At 42.8% G+C, this 14,637-nt stretch overlaps 1 protein-coding gene across 3 annotated transcripts in view; it reads left to right on the top strand.

Annotated features, from left to right (window-relative positions):
* The window catches only part of DBNL (drebrin like), a 63,752-nt gene extending 53,146 nt beyond the window's left edge, over positions 1 to 10,606 (top strand). Inside the window, exons 9-14 of one of the 3 annotated variants that reach the window (XM_040346053.1) lie at positions 837 to 930; positions 1,037 to 1,155; positions 1,189 to 1,384; positions 1,474 to 1,559; positions 2,849 to 2,933; positions 8,745 to 10,606. In XM_040346053.1, the coding sequence (XP_040201987.1) occupies positions 837 to 930; positions 1,037 to 1,155; positions 1,189 to 1,384; positions 1,474 to 1,559; positions 2,849 to 2,933; positions 8,745 to 8,884 (720 nt within the window). In that variant the 3' untranslated portion in view covers positions 8,885 to 10,606. Of the gene's footprint in view, positions 1 to 836; positions 931 to 1,036; positions 1,385 to 1,473; positions 1,560 to 2,848; positions 2,934 to 8,744 lie in introns of all 3 variants that reach the window. The other 2 variants (XM_040346052.1, XM_040346055.1) reach the window with 2 other exon arrangements.
* The last annotated feature ends 4,031 nt before the right edge of the window (positions 10,607 to 14,637 follow it).

The following is a 14,637-nucleotide window of genomic DNA, read 5'->3' as shown; positions in this document are numbered from 1 at the left end:
CAGGTCCACATGTTGTGTGAAAGGGGCCTTAGATGCGAGTAGACCTCTGTGGAATATGGCCAACTTTGTTTTTGGTCAGTTTTTCATAAAATAAAAAAAGTGGCAGGAAAGTGCATCCCTTTAAATCTGATGGAACTCTTCACAATGGTCAGTTGTATTTTAAAAGTCCTGCTTGCTACATTTTTGGTGCGGTACAAAAAAAAAAACACTGTTTGAAATTAATGGAATCCGCAGCAAAAACCCAGCGCACCTGTGGAAAGTGCGTTGTCCAGTCACATGTCCAGGGAAAAAAAGTCACGCAAACATGCATAAAAAACGCAATGCACCACAGCAAAAAACGCATATGCATTTTTGCAATGGAGCAGTGTGAAAGCAGCCTAAACCCTGACAAGCTGATTAGAGCATTATTAGACATCCCTCTTGCCCTGTATGTGGTATCCTTCTGCATATCTACTAATAAAGGGGCATTGCATAGTGTAGGGAAGCCTTGCAGTTGCTGATCAAGAAACATTTTCCAACATGTCCCTTCAAAAGAAGTTGATCCAGCAATCGATGTCTGTTGAGTAGGGAGAGCCAAACAATGATTTGAAAATACAATGGTTTAGCAGGGACCAGTCAAATTTCAATCAGTGTATGGTCATCTTAACATGAAGGATGTAGATCAGTGCAGACACATTAATGAATACTGCAGACACTGCTGGAAGCCCAATGGTGGGAATGTGCTTGGTATAAAGACACTAGACTAGAGGAACAGGGAAAAGAGAGCTCAGGAAAGACCACCTTTATTATTATTTTTTTACAAATTTAAGCTTTCAACATTTTAATCTTTTGCCCAGGATTCTGCTGCTCCACGAAAAGTTAATGCCCGAGAGGTGTTTATGCAGAAGGAACGTGCATTCCCTAACGCTGCCCCAGTGAGTGCACAGCCTGGTGAGTCTCAATGGCTGTATCTTGTGGTGTCTTTCCAAGCTCATTCTGTGTGTTTTCTGTGACATCACACAGTGTGTCTTTTCTGTTTCATGCCGTCTGTCTCCAGGAAAGCTGCGCAGTCCCTTCCTCCAAAAGTCGACCAGTCAGCCTGAGCCTGATTCTCCTCCATCATCCCCTGTAAAACGGGCTCAGGAACCCCCTGCATCACCTGTGTGTCGTGATAAGGAACCCCCTGCATCACCTGTGTTTCGTGATAAGGAACCCCCTGCATCACCTGTGTTTCGTGATAAGGAACCCCCTGCATCACCTGTGTCTCGTGATAAGGAACCCCCTGCATCACCTGTGTCTCGTGATAAGGAACCCCCTGCATCACCTGTGTATTACCAGACACCCCCAAAGTCTCCTCCTTCCCCTGTGTCTCGTCCTCCTCCAGTACCCACTGTCAAAGTAACAGGTACAGAGAACAGCACTAGTGGCACTAGACATAAGGCAGCTTTTAGGCTCTGGAAATAATTATTCTGGTTTTTGTTTTATTCTTTGCAGAACAAGTCTCTGCTCATCAACAGCAGGAGGAGGAGGATATATACCAGGAGCCACAGGAAGATAATGTTTATGAAGTTCCACCCCAGGTAAGTGGGAGGTAGGGCTTGTTCTGTGTAATAGGAGTCGACTCCTCTCTGGCTTTGGTGTTGGGACAGTTCCTTGTATCAGTGTGTTGTACAGATCTCTGCTGAGCAAGGTGAGGTTTGTATCCATACTGAAGAGGCACTATGAGACACTGATCTGAATATAGCAAGTTTATTAAGGAAGTGAATACAAAGGAAGTAACGACATAAATACGCAGCAAACAATGGTGACAGTGCACAAATGAGACCAGAAAGAAAGGAGAAATGAATCAAATGAATATAAAGATAGCGCAAGGCAGCATTCTATGTACAACATTATAAATTGGTGAAAAAAGCTAGCTACATAAATTCACTGATTGCAAGCGACATAGGGGCTTTTGCTGCTGATCTCCTCTTTTCTAATTACTTGGCTGTCCTGCTGACCATCCCCTCTTGTTTTAATATTTTGAGTCACTAACTGAACAGTATGCACATAGCGACATCTGACTCCAATTTTCCTAACCTTAAACTGATTTCCATGTTTCCTGTGACTTTAAATAGTTTGTTTTGGACCAAGCTGGTCTAATTGAACTATTCCCTTCACCAAGTGCTGCAATGTCTCCAAACGCTGTATAAACTGCATGAAGCTGCAGCTACCTATAGTACACAGTGCTGGGTTCTAAGGCTGCGAGACAGACTTCCTGTCTCTTTCCTGGCTGAACTGCTCTCAGCCATTCATAGGCAGCTTTGTCTTCTGTGACTGAATCTGATTAGCCAAGTTGGAGAGAGTGTGACATCATCAGCCTGCCCCTCTGATTTAGCCAATCAAAGAAAGCTTTGTATTCACAAAATACAAACCTGCCTATGAATGGCTGAGCACGGCTCAGACAGACTGCCTTGTATCGGGTGTGAGATGGGAACTCTGTTTCACACCCGATACCCAGCACTGTGTATGCTGAAGCTTCATGCAGTTTGGGGGGTGTGAGTCATATGGAGTTTTGCCTCTGTGTGTCTGTAAATCCAGGAAGTGAACAGGCAGCAGCTCCAGCTGCCCACAGTTAAAATGGTTGCAGCCAGACTCGGTGGAGGGAGATTTCTGCAGAATATTTGGCAAGTACAGAATCACAGTATATATAAAATATGCAAAGTGGTTGCAGGGAAGCTTTAGAATGGCAAAGATGTTTTTATTGCAAACTATGTGAGCAGACTGTAATTCCTCTTGAAGTCTTAAACACACAGACTAACCGAATGTGGTCAACTTAATTTATGCATAAAATTCAGTTGCTGAGTAATTCTTTCCCTTTTCACATCAGGATCAGCAGGAGGAGCCGGTTTATGAAACAGGAGTAGAGGAAGACCAGGGACTGTGTGCACGAGCGCTCTACGACTACCAAGCTGGTGGGTGTATAGGACAATAACGTTTTGTGGTTATTGCATAAGCAGTGCTACCTTGTAGTAGCTTTGTAGTCAGTGCACTTGGCATTTTAGTGGGACCAGTTTATGAAGGTATCTTCAAAAACTGCATTTTCAGTGCAATTTCTATAGACCAGGCCAATTCAAAAGAAATGAAAAGGTGTCTACTTTACATCTGTCAAGCTTTTAAAATGTGTGACCGCTACGTAATATCATCTTTTTTCCATATGGCAACTTTCCCTATTGGATCAGAGAGCTCAGGCCTTTAGGTGGTTCATCTCATGGAGCTGTACAATCCTTTTTTCCCACATTAGAAAGACCGTAATTGTAAAGAATTCCGATGAGATTGTTTTACACGTCATCACAGATTTTGATCAGGTGTCATCAACTAGAAAAGTGTAAAGGCTAAATAACAAAAATGCAAGCAAATTTGTCAGATAACAACCACGCTGTCAAGCCTACAGGCAAGAAGACTAAAGGCTTTGTTATTTGACAGTTCTGTGAGCGCTGTGTGGCAGCAACCCAGAGAGAATATTTTATGTCAGCGCTTGGCTCATGCTGGAGGTAACATGGTTTATGTAGGGTTACAGACAGAACAGTAGCTCTCAGAGGGATAGCCTATAAATAAATGAACAATAAGTTATCCTTTGCAAATACATTTGCACTGGTATAACCATATGTTGAGACTTCTGATCTCTTTTCTAAAATTTCCAGTTCTACTGACGCTTGTGCTTTAATACTTTAAAGAGACCCTGCCACCTACTTTAAGTGTCCCAGGCAAAAATGAAAATCACTCCTTTTTATAATTAGTGACCTAGGGAATCGTTGGCTCTTGTGGTAGATGCATCTATACAGTAAATCCACAGCAGACAGGAACTATATTTAAGGGCCTGGTAGCCCACTTTTATTAAAACTGCAAAAAGGAAGACAACAGTGCAACATAAAGTTTCCCACACAGGGTGTCTTCTCCAGTTTCAACAGAATATAAACATTGGAAAATACTGAGCCATGTGGCTCAGCTCACTCAGATTTAACTGCAGTACCATGCCGCACACGTTTTTCCGGCAATGCGCAGTGCGAATGCATCGCATATATGTGAACCAGCCTCATTGAAATTAATAAGAAAAAAATATAAAATGTAGCGCCAACCTATGTGAAAAAATTTTGTTTATCCACAAAGTGGCCCCAAATGGACAGACACCCTATAGGGAAATATGTCCAAAAACTTCACTGGGTACACGATGGGAAAAAGATCATATATACCATGAACAAAAAACAACTGATGATCACGGTTAAATATGAATAAGTGAACCAACAAAGGTAAATAAAGTAATTAATAAGTCCTGTAAAAGTGTGTGACCACAAATACAATTTATAATTGAAAAAGTCCCATGTATATATGTGAGGGTGGTTCTTTATGATACATTCATAGCTTGTGACTACGTTCAGATATTTCCCTCAGTTGAGAAAACACCACTTCACACGGAAAGGCAAAAACCTCTTCTCATGGACATTCCTTGGTAAGTTAAAAGATGAATACTCTTACCGACTCCCGTTGACCCACATCTCACCGTACGGTGGGTAGGTCTCCAAGGCTTATATGGGCTCAGATACCCTCCAACAGCACCGATGAAGGAAGAAATCCTGATTCTGATGTTCCTGAAGGAGATTGAAGTATTGGCCCCAGGAGCGTCCGTGAGATGGTGTGGAATAAACACTCCAGGTTTCAGAGGGAAAAAAGGGAAAAAGAACACCTCCTCATAGTGTAGAAAAATTTAATAAAATCTCTCAAAAGATATAAAAAATGTTCCACAGCAGAGAGAGAATCCAAACAGTACAGATGTATATAAAAATCCCGACAGATAAAAAGTTCCACACTTAGGTTACCACAGCAGGTCACATCACCACAGCAAATCAAATCAAGAGAATCAAGATCAAATGGCGTAGTGAAAATGATTGGAGTCCAGTGTAGCCGACCGGTTTCGTCCTCATAGACTTCTACTAGGGCATGGAACTGGACTCCTTCACCTCCACACGCCTATAAATAGCCCCCATAATTGCCTACCTGTTGTCTATGCATGCCACGCCGTTCCCATCCAGCGTGCCACAGCCTGTGTGTTCCCCTTCCTGCGCTCCACGCAGCGGAAGTGAGCCACAAGGATCTGACGAATTGTAGGGGGTAATCACAAAAATCTCCTCCTCCTGTTTCACGTGTATCCCTCTGTCCAATGCGAGGGAGTGTGAGTGGATAGCCCCGCCTTGCACCCGCTGTCCAATCCGAGTCCAGGGCTCAGCACAATGCTGTCCATTGCTGAACTGGTCTTCCATGGGGCCGGCGATGACGGAAGCGCTAGTATCATGTGACCGCTTCATGCGCGTCACCCACGTCCAGACGTAGTGACGCCGTGAACTCCATCACAATGACGGAAGTGTCGGTGCCATGTGACTGCTTCATGCGTGTCACCCACGTTAGAACTTGGTGACGCCGTGCGTTCCATCGTGAGCATCCCAGGATTCATTGGGAGAAAAGGGATTTAGCGCAGTAGCGTTAACCCTTCGCTGCGGAACAAGTACATTAACTCCTATGGGGACGAATACTGATATACAGTGTCCCATAGGTGGGAAGGTCATAGCTGGCGTGTACATGCAAGAATACAAGTGTGCAACGTCTAACAACTGCGTTAGCAAGTGTATGAATAAAACTCATGGGGAAACAGAAAAAATATATAATACAATACATAAACAGCTCAGTCAAAACCATTATTGAAAGGGGGTTTATGAAGCTGTACTGGACTGTTTATCAGACTATTAAGATTGATTGATGAAAGAGTTCACGTCCCATTCCACGTTGAGGCCATGGGGCGTGTAACTCTTAAGTTGGTAGATCCAGAACACCTCCAACTTTGACACCCCACGAGTGGCGGGTTCACCCCGCCAGTGGGGGACAAAATGGTCGATAATCTGGAACATGGTCCCTTCCACTTTTTTGTCGTGGTGTTCCAAATAGTGTCTGGGGACCGTATGTTTTGGATAGCCTTTAAGTATCTTGGCAATATGTTCACCTGCCCTTGTGGAAAAATTCCGTATAGTACGTCCAACGTACTGTTTTCCACAAGGGCAGGTGAGGAGGTATACCACATACCTCGTGGCACATGTGGAAAATTGTTTTATGGGAAATTCCATCCCAGTGACGGTGGACCTAAAGCTGACAGACTTCTTTTTCTGGACATTATAAACACAAACCTTACACCTCCTACAGGGGTGATACCCCTTAGAAAGAGGGAAGAAGGTTGGTTTAATGGGGGGGTCAGGAACATTGGGTGCGATCTGGTTTCTCATAGACATGGCACCCCTATAGATCACGGCAGCATCATTTGGGAGGGTTGGTCCCAATGTAGAATCACTCTTTAATACCTTCCAGTGTTTCTGGATGATAGACTTGATCTGCCTATGCTGTATAGAAAATGTTGTGAAGAAGGAGTTTTTAAACCTATTTTCTTGGGCCGACCTAATTTTTTCTTTTATTAAAGTTGTTCTATCTATGTATGAAATCCGTTCTATTTCCTCCTCAATATTGCTCTCAGGGTAACCCTTATCCACAAATCTCCTTTTAAGGACATTTGCTTGATCTCTAAAGTCCCCTAAATTGGAGCAATTACGTCGGATTCTTAGAATCTGGCTACGTGGAACTGATTTCAGCCATGACGGATGATGGCAGCTATCAACTGGGATAAACCCGTTACGATCGGTCTTCTTAAAGTAAGTTTTGGTCTGTAATTGATTATTCTGCACGAAGATTTCTAGATCCAGGAAATTAATGTTAGTGGAGCTAGCCTCATAGGTCAAACTGATTCCGACTTGATTCCCATTAAGGTAAGTCATGAATTCATCCAGAGATCCTCGGTCTCCTCGCCAAAGGAGGAGGATGTCGTCTATGTACCGCGCCCAGAGAACTATCTCCGGCCGCTCTGCAGCATAGACGACATCCTCCTCCCACTTGGCCATGAATATATTGGCCAAACTGGGAGCGAATTTAGCCCCCATTGCAACTCCCCTTTGTTGCAAATAGAAATCACCAGCATGCCAAAAGTAATTATGGGTTGTTGCGAATCTAAGAAGGTCCATAATAAACAGCCTCTGTGCAATGGGGAGCTCTGAAGATCTATTGAGGAAACAGTCTACCGCTTGAAACCCCAAGTGATGTGCTATACTGGTGTACAAGGATGCCACATCTGCAGTGACCAGAATAATGTCATCCGTGTACTCCACCTCTTCCAACCTGGCGATCGTATGCCGAGTGTCCTTGAGATTGAAATTAATGTATTTAGAAATGTTTAAGCCGCACTCAATTTGCATAGGTGTGAACCCGGCCTTAAGCAATGACATTTGTTGAGCTGCTGGTAGTAGAAAGCCTCAGGAATTATATACTTGGACCAGACTAAGTGTCTGCGTTATCATTGTCCAAACTAAATAGAAGCAGAACTTGGTCCTAATCCAAACAGACCTCAAACTACTGTGTGGTGTTATGAGAAGCATATCTTAGAACACCATGTAAAATGGAAAAAACATTATGTACTTTAATGCATAAGCTATTCTGTTAGCATATGATCAGATTTTGTATAAGGAGTTTCTACTTGTTAAAAGCATGAAGAAAATAGGGCCAGATCCACGTAGCCCGGGCGCAACGTAACTTTCCCGATTTAAGTTACACCGCCGCAATTTTTCCAAGTTAGTGCCCAATCCACAAAGCACTTACCTGGAAATTTGCAGCGGTGTCACTTAAATCCGTCCGGCGCAAGGCAGGCCCAATCGAATGGGGCGAGTCCCATTTAAATTAGGCGCGCTCCCGCGCCGGACGTAATGCGCATGCTTCGTCGGGTAAATCACCCGACGTGCATTGCGCTAACTGACGTCGCACCAACGTCATTTGCTTAGACGTTAACGTAAATGGTGTCCAGCGCCATTCACGGACGTCTTATGCAAACGACGTTGAGGTTTAAATTTCGACGCGGGAACGACGGCCATACTTAACATGGCTTAAGAGAACTAGGGCTCAGCCCTAGTTTTACGCGGCGTAACCCGACGGAAACTACGTAGATTTAGATCAACGGGACGTTCGGGGATTGCCGTAAGTCTTCATTTGTATATTCTACGCTGGTCGCAATGGCCTCGCCACCTAGCGGCCGGCCTAGAATTGCATCCTTAAGATCCGACAGTGTAATTCAATTACACCTGTCGGATCTTAGGGCTAGCTATGCGTAACTGATTCTATGAATCAGTCGCATAGTTAGAAACAGAGATACGACGGCGTATCAGTAGATACGACGGCGTATCAGTAGATACGCCGTCGTATCTCGTTTGTGGATCTGGCCCACTGTTTGTTTGCTAATCTTTCATAGCCTACTTTATCATATAAATCTAATAAAGGCAGATTCCAGAGGTGAGTCACATTCATGACCACAACAGAGACGGCGTTTAGAAATCTGCCACCAAAATTCCAGACAAATGACAGTTGAGGCCTTATGAATAAAAAAGTGTGCTGATGAGAACATTTCTCCTTGCTAGTAGCAACCAATCGGCTTCCAACTGTCAATCCTAGAGTCTGTTTGAAAATGATATATGTATTCTGATTGGTTGCTGTGGGTGATATGAAAACTTCTTGTTGGCATACTTTGTATACATACGTACATGCCTGTATGTAACTTTTGAGCAGTTACGACTTTTACAGTAGATCACCTCTAACACAAAACAGTATTGGTTAATGGTACTCTTTATCTGTCCCTTCCTTCCATCCAGCGGATGACACAGAGATCTCCTTCGATCCGGATGACCTGATCACACACATCGAGAGGATTGATGATGGATGGTGGCGTGGATATGGTCCTAGTGGGAACTATGGCATGTTTCCTGCCAATTATGTGGAACTGCTGGAGTGAGAGACAATTGGTTGAAAGTGAGACCTTACAATAAGAGAGGCTCCTACTGCACTGATACAGTTATATTTCCATGGGCTGTAACCACAAAAAAACACCTAATGTACTTAATGAAACGCTCTATGTTTAACTGTGACACAGATGGCTGATTCCACTATTCATCACACACAGCCTTGTACTTAGTCACTTTTCAGTTTCTGAATTAATATGGACCAACGTTTATGACCAAAGTAGGCTGCTTATTCTGATCACAGTGGCTATGGTACTTTACTTTCCATAGTCTATATGGACAGGCCTGCCTATACCTAACGCTGTGTTTCTATTTCTTCAGCCACATTTAATGTGGAATTCCACCTCTTTGGCAAATCTATTTTAAAGTATGGCTACACAATGTAACTTCGTAAATGGCATTCATTACCCTTTTAGATCTTAAGAGTTTTCATTATTCCCAATGGCAAGTGATCCAGCTGCCCTTGTTGCCATGTGGCCATTATGGACACAATGAAGTGTTATCACTATGCAAAGATTCTTATAACCATAGAAAGACCCTATGACATCCAACAAGATTTTAATATTTTTTATTAGATACAATGGGTATTTTAGGCGTAACGGAACAAAATTCTGTAGTTAATGAATGCTATAGATCATTTCTTCCAGCATTAGATTTGTCAGAAAGATGGACCTTCCCATTAAGACGAGCATGAAATTCTTCCACAATCCTTTTCCTTCCCAAGTGCAATCCTGGTTACTAGCACCCGCTGCTGTACACCCTCCCCATTCCAGGCATCCCCTTTGCATACACACATACGTTGCCTTTTCATCTATATGTAAAGTCTGATGATTGTTCTTTCTACACTTCCCATTATTGATACAACATTCCATTTCGCAATTCATTCTTTAAAACTAGCACTTTCCTTGGCTATTCATTCTGCTTACACTGTAATGGCCAGACAACAGGTACACTTTATTTTTTACGCTACTACATTAATCTTGTGGATGGTTTTAAAGTGCCCCTCTCGGACCAAAATCACTTTTGTATGGTAATGCATACTTGTAATAGAAGAGTCGCTATACTTACTTTCCAGCACCATGTTTGTTGTTCTGCCTCTTCGCTTCTCCTTGGATGCATTAGGTATTTACCCGTCGTAGTTTCTCTTGCCGATTCATACATCCTGTAGTTAAGTGCAAGTCAGCAGGAGAAACCACAACGTGTGGTTGGAGGTGGCCACATATTCTACACGTGGTAGTGTGAAATGGCTGGTGGGAAGATGACCTTAATTTCTGAGAATGAATCGCTGGAAAGGTTAATAATAGCGACTCTTCTATTACAGGCATGTTTACTATGCAAAGTGATCCTGTTATGTTATGATCCCTTTCTCCATTTTCAGTGTTTTAAAAGTAAAAGTCCTTCCTAAGAGCAGGTCTCGTAAGATGCTTGGTACTTTTTTTTTTTTTTTAGCGCAATAGAGGATTTGGCAGGAAGGGACCTTTTTAATGTAGGATTCACTGGTACCACATCCCTTTGAATACCATATTAAAAAACGAAGAAACCTAACACACGAAAACAATATGGGATTTTTACGGTACCACACACAAATAAAAAATGCTTTTATTGATACAAGTCCAAATGATTATAAAAACATTAAAATGCCCTGCATATAGAGGTACATCATACAAGTACAAATGTTACATGGTGCAGCCATTAAAGCGGGGGTTCACCCTATTTAAAAAAAAAAAAAACATTTATTCTAGCATAAAATTCGGCATCGTAGCACGAGCTACAGTATGCCGGTCTTACATTTTTTATCCCCGTACTCACTGTTTAATCCTACCTAGACGATTCCGACTGCCCACGGGGAATGGGCGTTCCAATCCAGACGGAAAGTGATTGACGGCCGGCTCTGGCGCGCCACGCTTCTCCGGAAATAGCCGAAATAGGCTTGGCTCTTCAAGGCGCCTGCGCATAGCCTGTGCGCAGGCGCCGTGAAGAGCCGAGACCTACTCCGGCTGTCTTCGGGCAGCGTGACGTGCCAGAGTCGGCCGTCAATCACCCTCCCTCTTGCTAGGAACGCCCATTCCCCGCGGCAGACGGAATCGTCTAGGTACGATTAAACAGTGAGTACGGGGATAAAAAATGTAAGACCGGCATACTGTAGTTCGTGCTACGATGCCGAATTGTATGCTGAAATGTTGTTCAGCAGGGTGAACCACCGCTTTAAGGAGAAACCTAATCCATGGTGTTCTCTTCAATTATGATAGGTAAGGGGTAGAGCTGGGAAAAATGGGAATCGCAATTCTTTTGTATAATATGAAGATCACGATTCTCAAAATGTTATCTATTTAAAGTTATTTTCAACACAAAACGGAGCAGTATATGTAAATCTGGCGGACTGTTTACATTACATTTTTAAATTTTAAAAGCCGCTGCAAACCTGCTGACCTTACATGTTTGCTAATGTGACAGAACACCTCTGATTTTCACATTTAACTAAATGTGAAAATCAGAAGTGTTCTGTCACATTAGCAAACATGTAAGGTTTGCTGCTGCTTTTAAAATTTAACATGTAAACAGTCTGTCATATTTACATATACTGTATTTAACCACATAAGCTCCGTTTTATGCTGAAAATAACTGTTGGGTGTAACAAGATGTCCGCTTGCCCCCTTCTCACTATCGTTACTGTGCAGGAGTGTGGGGTGGAGCAAGATGGCAGCGCCAAAACATCACTTCCTATGAGACAGCCGCCGCCGGGTGTACCAAGATGGGCGGAGCTACGCCGAAGCCGGAGACTTTCCTATGGCCGCACCCGAAAATCGCGGGTCATCCGACCTGGAGATCGCGGGGGGTGAATCGAGATTGCGATTTTCTTACGATTAATCGTGCAGCTCTAGTAAGGGGTATTGATTGCTTAGAACAGTGATGGCGAACCTTGGCACCCCAGATGTTTTGGAACTACATTTTCCATGATGCTCAACTACACTGCACAGTACATGAGCATCATGAGAAATGTAGTTACAAAACATCTGGGGTGCCAAGGTTCGCCATCACTGGCTTAGAACTTCTTCAAGGCATTTTGTGGGACAACTGCCTGCTTCTTCAGGAAGAAAGCAATAAATGCATCTCTGAAAATATAAAATACATCAGAAACAAAAGAGTCTTCTGTACAAATCTCAGTTTCCATCACAATGGTACTGCTATAAGCAATCAATACCCCTTACATTAATCATAATTTAAAGATAACCCCATGGATTATATATCTCCTTGATGGCTGCACCATGTAACATTTATACTATAATTTTGTATAGATGTACCTCTATATGCTGGGCAGTTTAATGTTTTTATGATCTTTTTTGGACATGTATCAATAAAAGCAAACTAATAAAAAAAAAATGGGTGTGGTATCATAAAAATCCCATTATAGTTTTTCTTTCTCTCCAATTTATATTTCATACTGGAGCCTTGCTTTCTCTGAAGTCGAGGTTAGGTTACACCAATCGTCATCGTCCTGTCCAATAAGAATGCCTTTATTGGCCACTGGGGTAGTCTCATCGGACAGTAAAATGGCAGTTGGCGGTACTTGGTCTTGAAGCCGATCACCAGTGACAAAGAAAAAACAAAATTAGAGAGGAAAACAGAAGAAATGTTCCCGGCTAATAGTGGCAATGGACGGTTATCTTATGGTGCCTGTTGTAAAATGGGACTTTTACCTTTTTTTTTTATTGTATATTGGAGTATAGGCTCTTTTTAGTTTTAAGTTTTCAAACAGACCCAAAGGATCTGAAGCCTAGTTTGACTCTTTGATATATATGGTGGTCATGGTTTATCTATCAGTATTTCAGCCATTATAAATAAACATCTAATAAAAGAGCTGAAAATACTTGTGTAATTAGTCTTTTAGATAAGCAAAAATGAACAAGAATTTAAAATTAAAAAAAGTTTGAGGTTGACCGCAGTCTGCGGCCCTTTAAAGTGAACACTTTTTTTTTTACTTCAAATACACTGAAGAATATTTGACTTGGATTTATCACTTCTTTCATTCTGGTCACATAGATTCCTGATAGAAACGTTCCCAGAGTGAATTTTCCTTATAGAATGAGGGGATTTTTGGGGTTTTATCCATTTATGATGGCTTGCCTTAAAAAGACATTACAAGCCCTAATTCATGCTGTAAAGCTGTCGCCAGTAGAGGGCACTGTGGAGGCAGTAAGCCCTGTCTGCATTTGGTTGAATCAGCAGGTGGTTCACTGCAGAGCAAGTGATTTCCATTTGCCTCTAAGGAAATTTAAAGTGGAGGATAAATCTCCGTTGGCTGTCACCAAAAAAAGTGTCCCCATTGGAAAATATTCCCCCTCTATTCCTGATCCCAGTGATGACTCCAAATGCTGGATCGTCCCTTGCTTTCATTCCCAGTGATAATAGTCACTGGTACAAATAGTGAGGGACACAGACAGCAATAAAAACCTGATAGATATTTTAACCTTTTTCCTTCCTGTCAATAAAAAATAAAATAAATTGATATACTTTAAACCCAGTTGCACCCACAACATACAAACTGGTAAGCTTGTAGAAGCAGGCAAACCACAATTTTCCTAGCATATCTTAAGCAAACTTATAGCAAAGGTTTTGGGTTACTGTACTTTGTAATCAAATCTTCCTAACCTAACTGATTGAAAATGTAATTTTTTTTTATACCTCCCCAGAGGGCTTCAACCATCTGAGCAGAAAAATTACCTGATTTATTAAAATTCTATCTGCATAAGGTTAGTCTCTATCCTACAACTGACCATTCACTCTTAGACCTGGGCCGCTTTGCAGGCGCTATAACGCTAAAAATAGCGCCTGCAAAGCGACCTGAAACAGCCGCTGCTGTGTCTCCAGTGTGAAAGCCAAGAGGGCTTTCACACTGGAGCGGTGCGTTAGCAGGACGGTAAAAAAAGTTCTGCTAGCAGCATCTTTGGAGCGGTGTGTTAACCGCTCCTGCCCATTGAAATCAATGGGCACCGCGGCTATACCGTCGGCAAAGTGCCTCTGCAGAGGCCATTTGCGGTGGTTTTAATCCTTTCTTGGCTGCTAGGGGGGGTAAAAGCGCCCCGCTAGTGGCCGAATAGCGCCGCAAAATTGACGGTTAAGCTCCACTAAAAATAGCGGCGCTGTACTGCCACCCCCGCCCCAGTGTGAAAGGAGCCTTAGTTTGTTTTTGTTCTGCCATTTCCTGGCTGAACAAGCTCACAGTTTTCTCTATCCAAAAAAAAGGTGGTGGATGGAGGAACCCCACCCACCACTGTCAGAATACATGGATCAGCACATGGAGCCGATTGGCTGCAGCCACTGAGCGAGAACATTTTCCAACATGTCCCATCGACAGAACTGGTCAAATTATCCACTTCTGTTGAGGTGGGTCAGCCACAAACTTATTGAAATTCGTCTGAATCAGTCAGTGTATCGCAAGCCTTAAGACTGGCCATACACCGGCTGCACAAAATAAATTATTTAAAGCGGAGTTCCACCCTTAAAAAAAAATCTTTCCACCAAAAAAAAAAAAAAGGGATTTTTTTTTTACTTACCCTAAATAGCTGTTGCTATGCGGAAGTCCCGAATCTGCCTCTTCATCTTCCGCGGTGGATTCTCTTCCACCTCCTACACTCTGTATCTTCTTGTGAATGGGGCGCGCTGCATTCTGGGAACTGTGTGTGTCCCAGAAAGCAGCCGGCCCATTCACAAAGTGCTGCACTGCTCGCACATGCGCAGTAGGAAA

The sequence above is a fragment of the Rana temporaria genome, chromosome 3 (assembly GCF_905171775.1).
Source record: "Rana temporaria chromosome 3, aRanTem1.1, whole genome shotgun sequence".
Classification (NCBI taxonomy): domain Eukaryota; kingdom Metazoa; phylum Chordata; class Amphibia; order Anura; family Ranidae; genus Rana; species Rana temporaria.
This window is presented reverse-complemented; position numbering and strand designations above follow the sequence as displayed.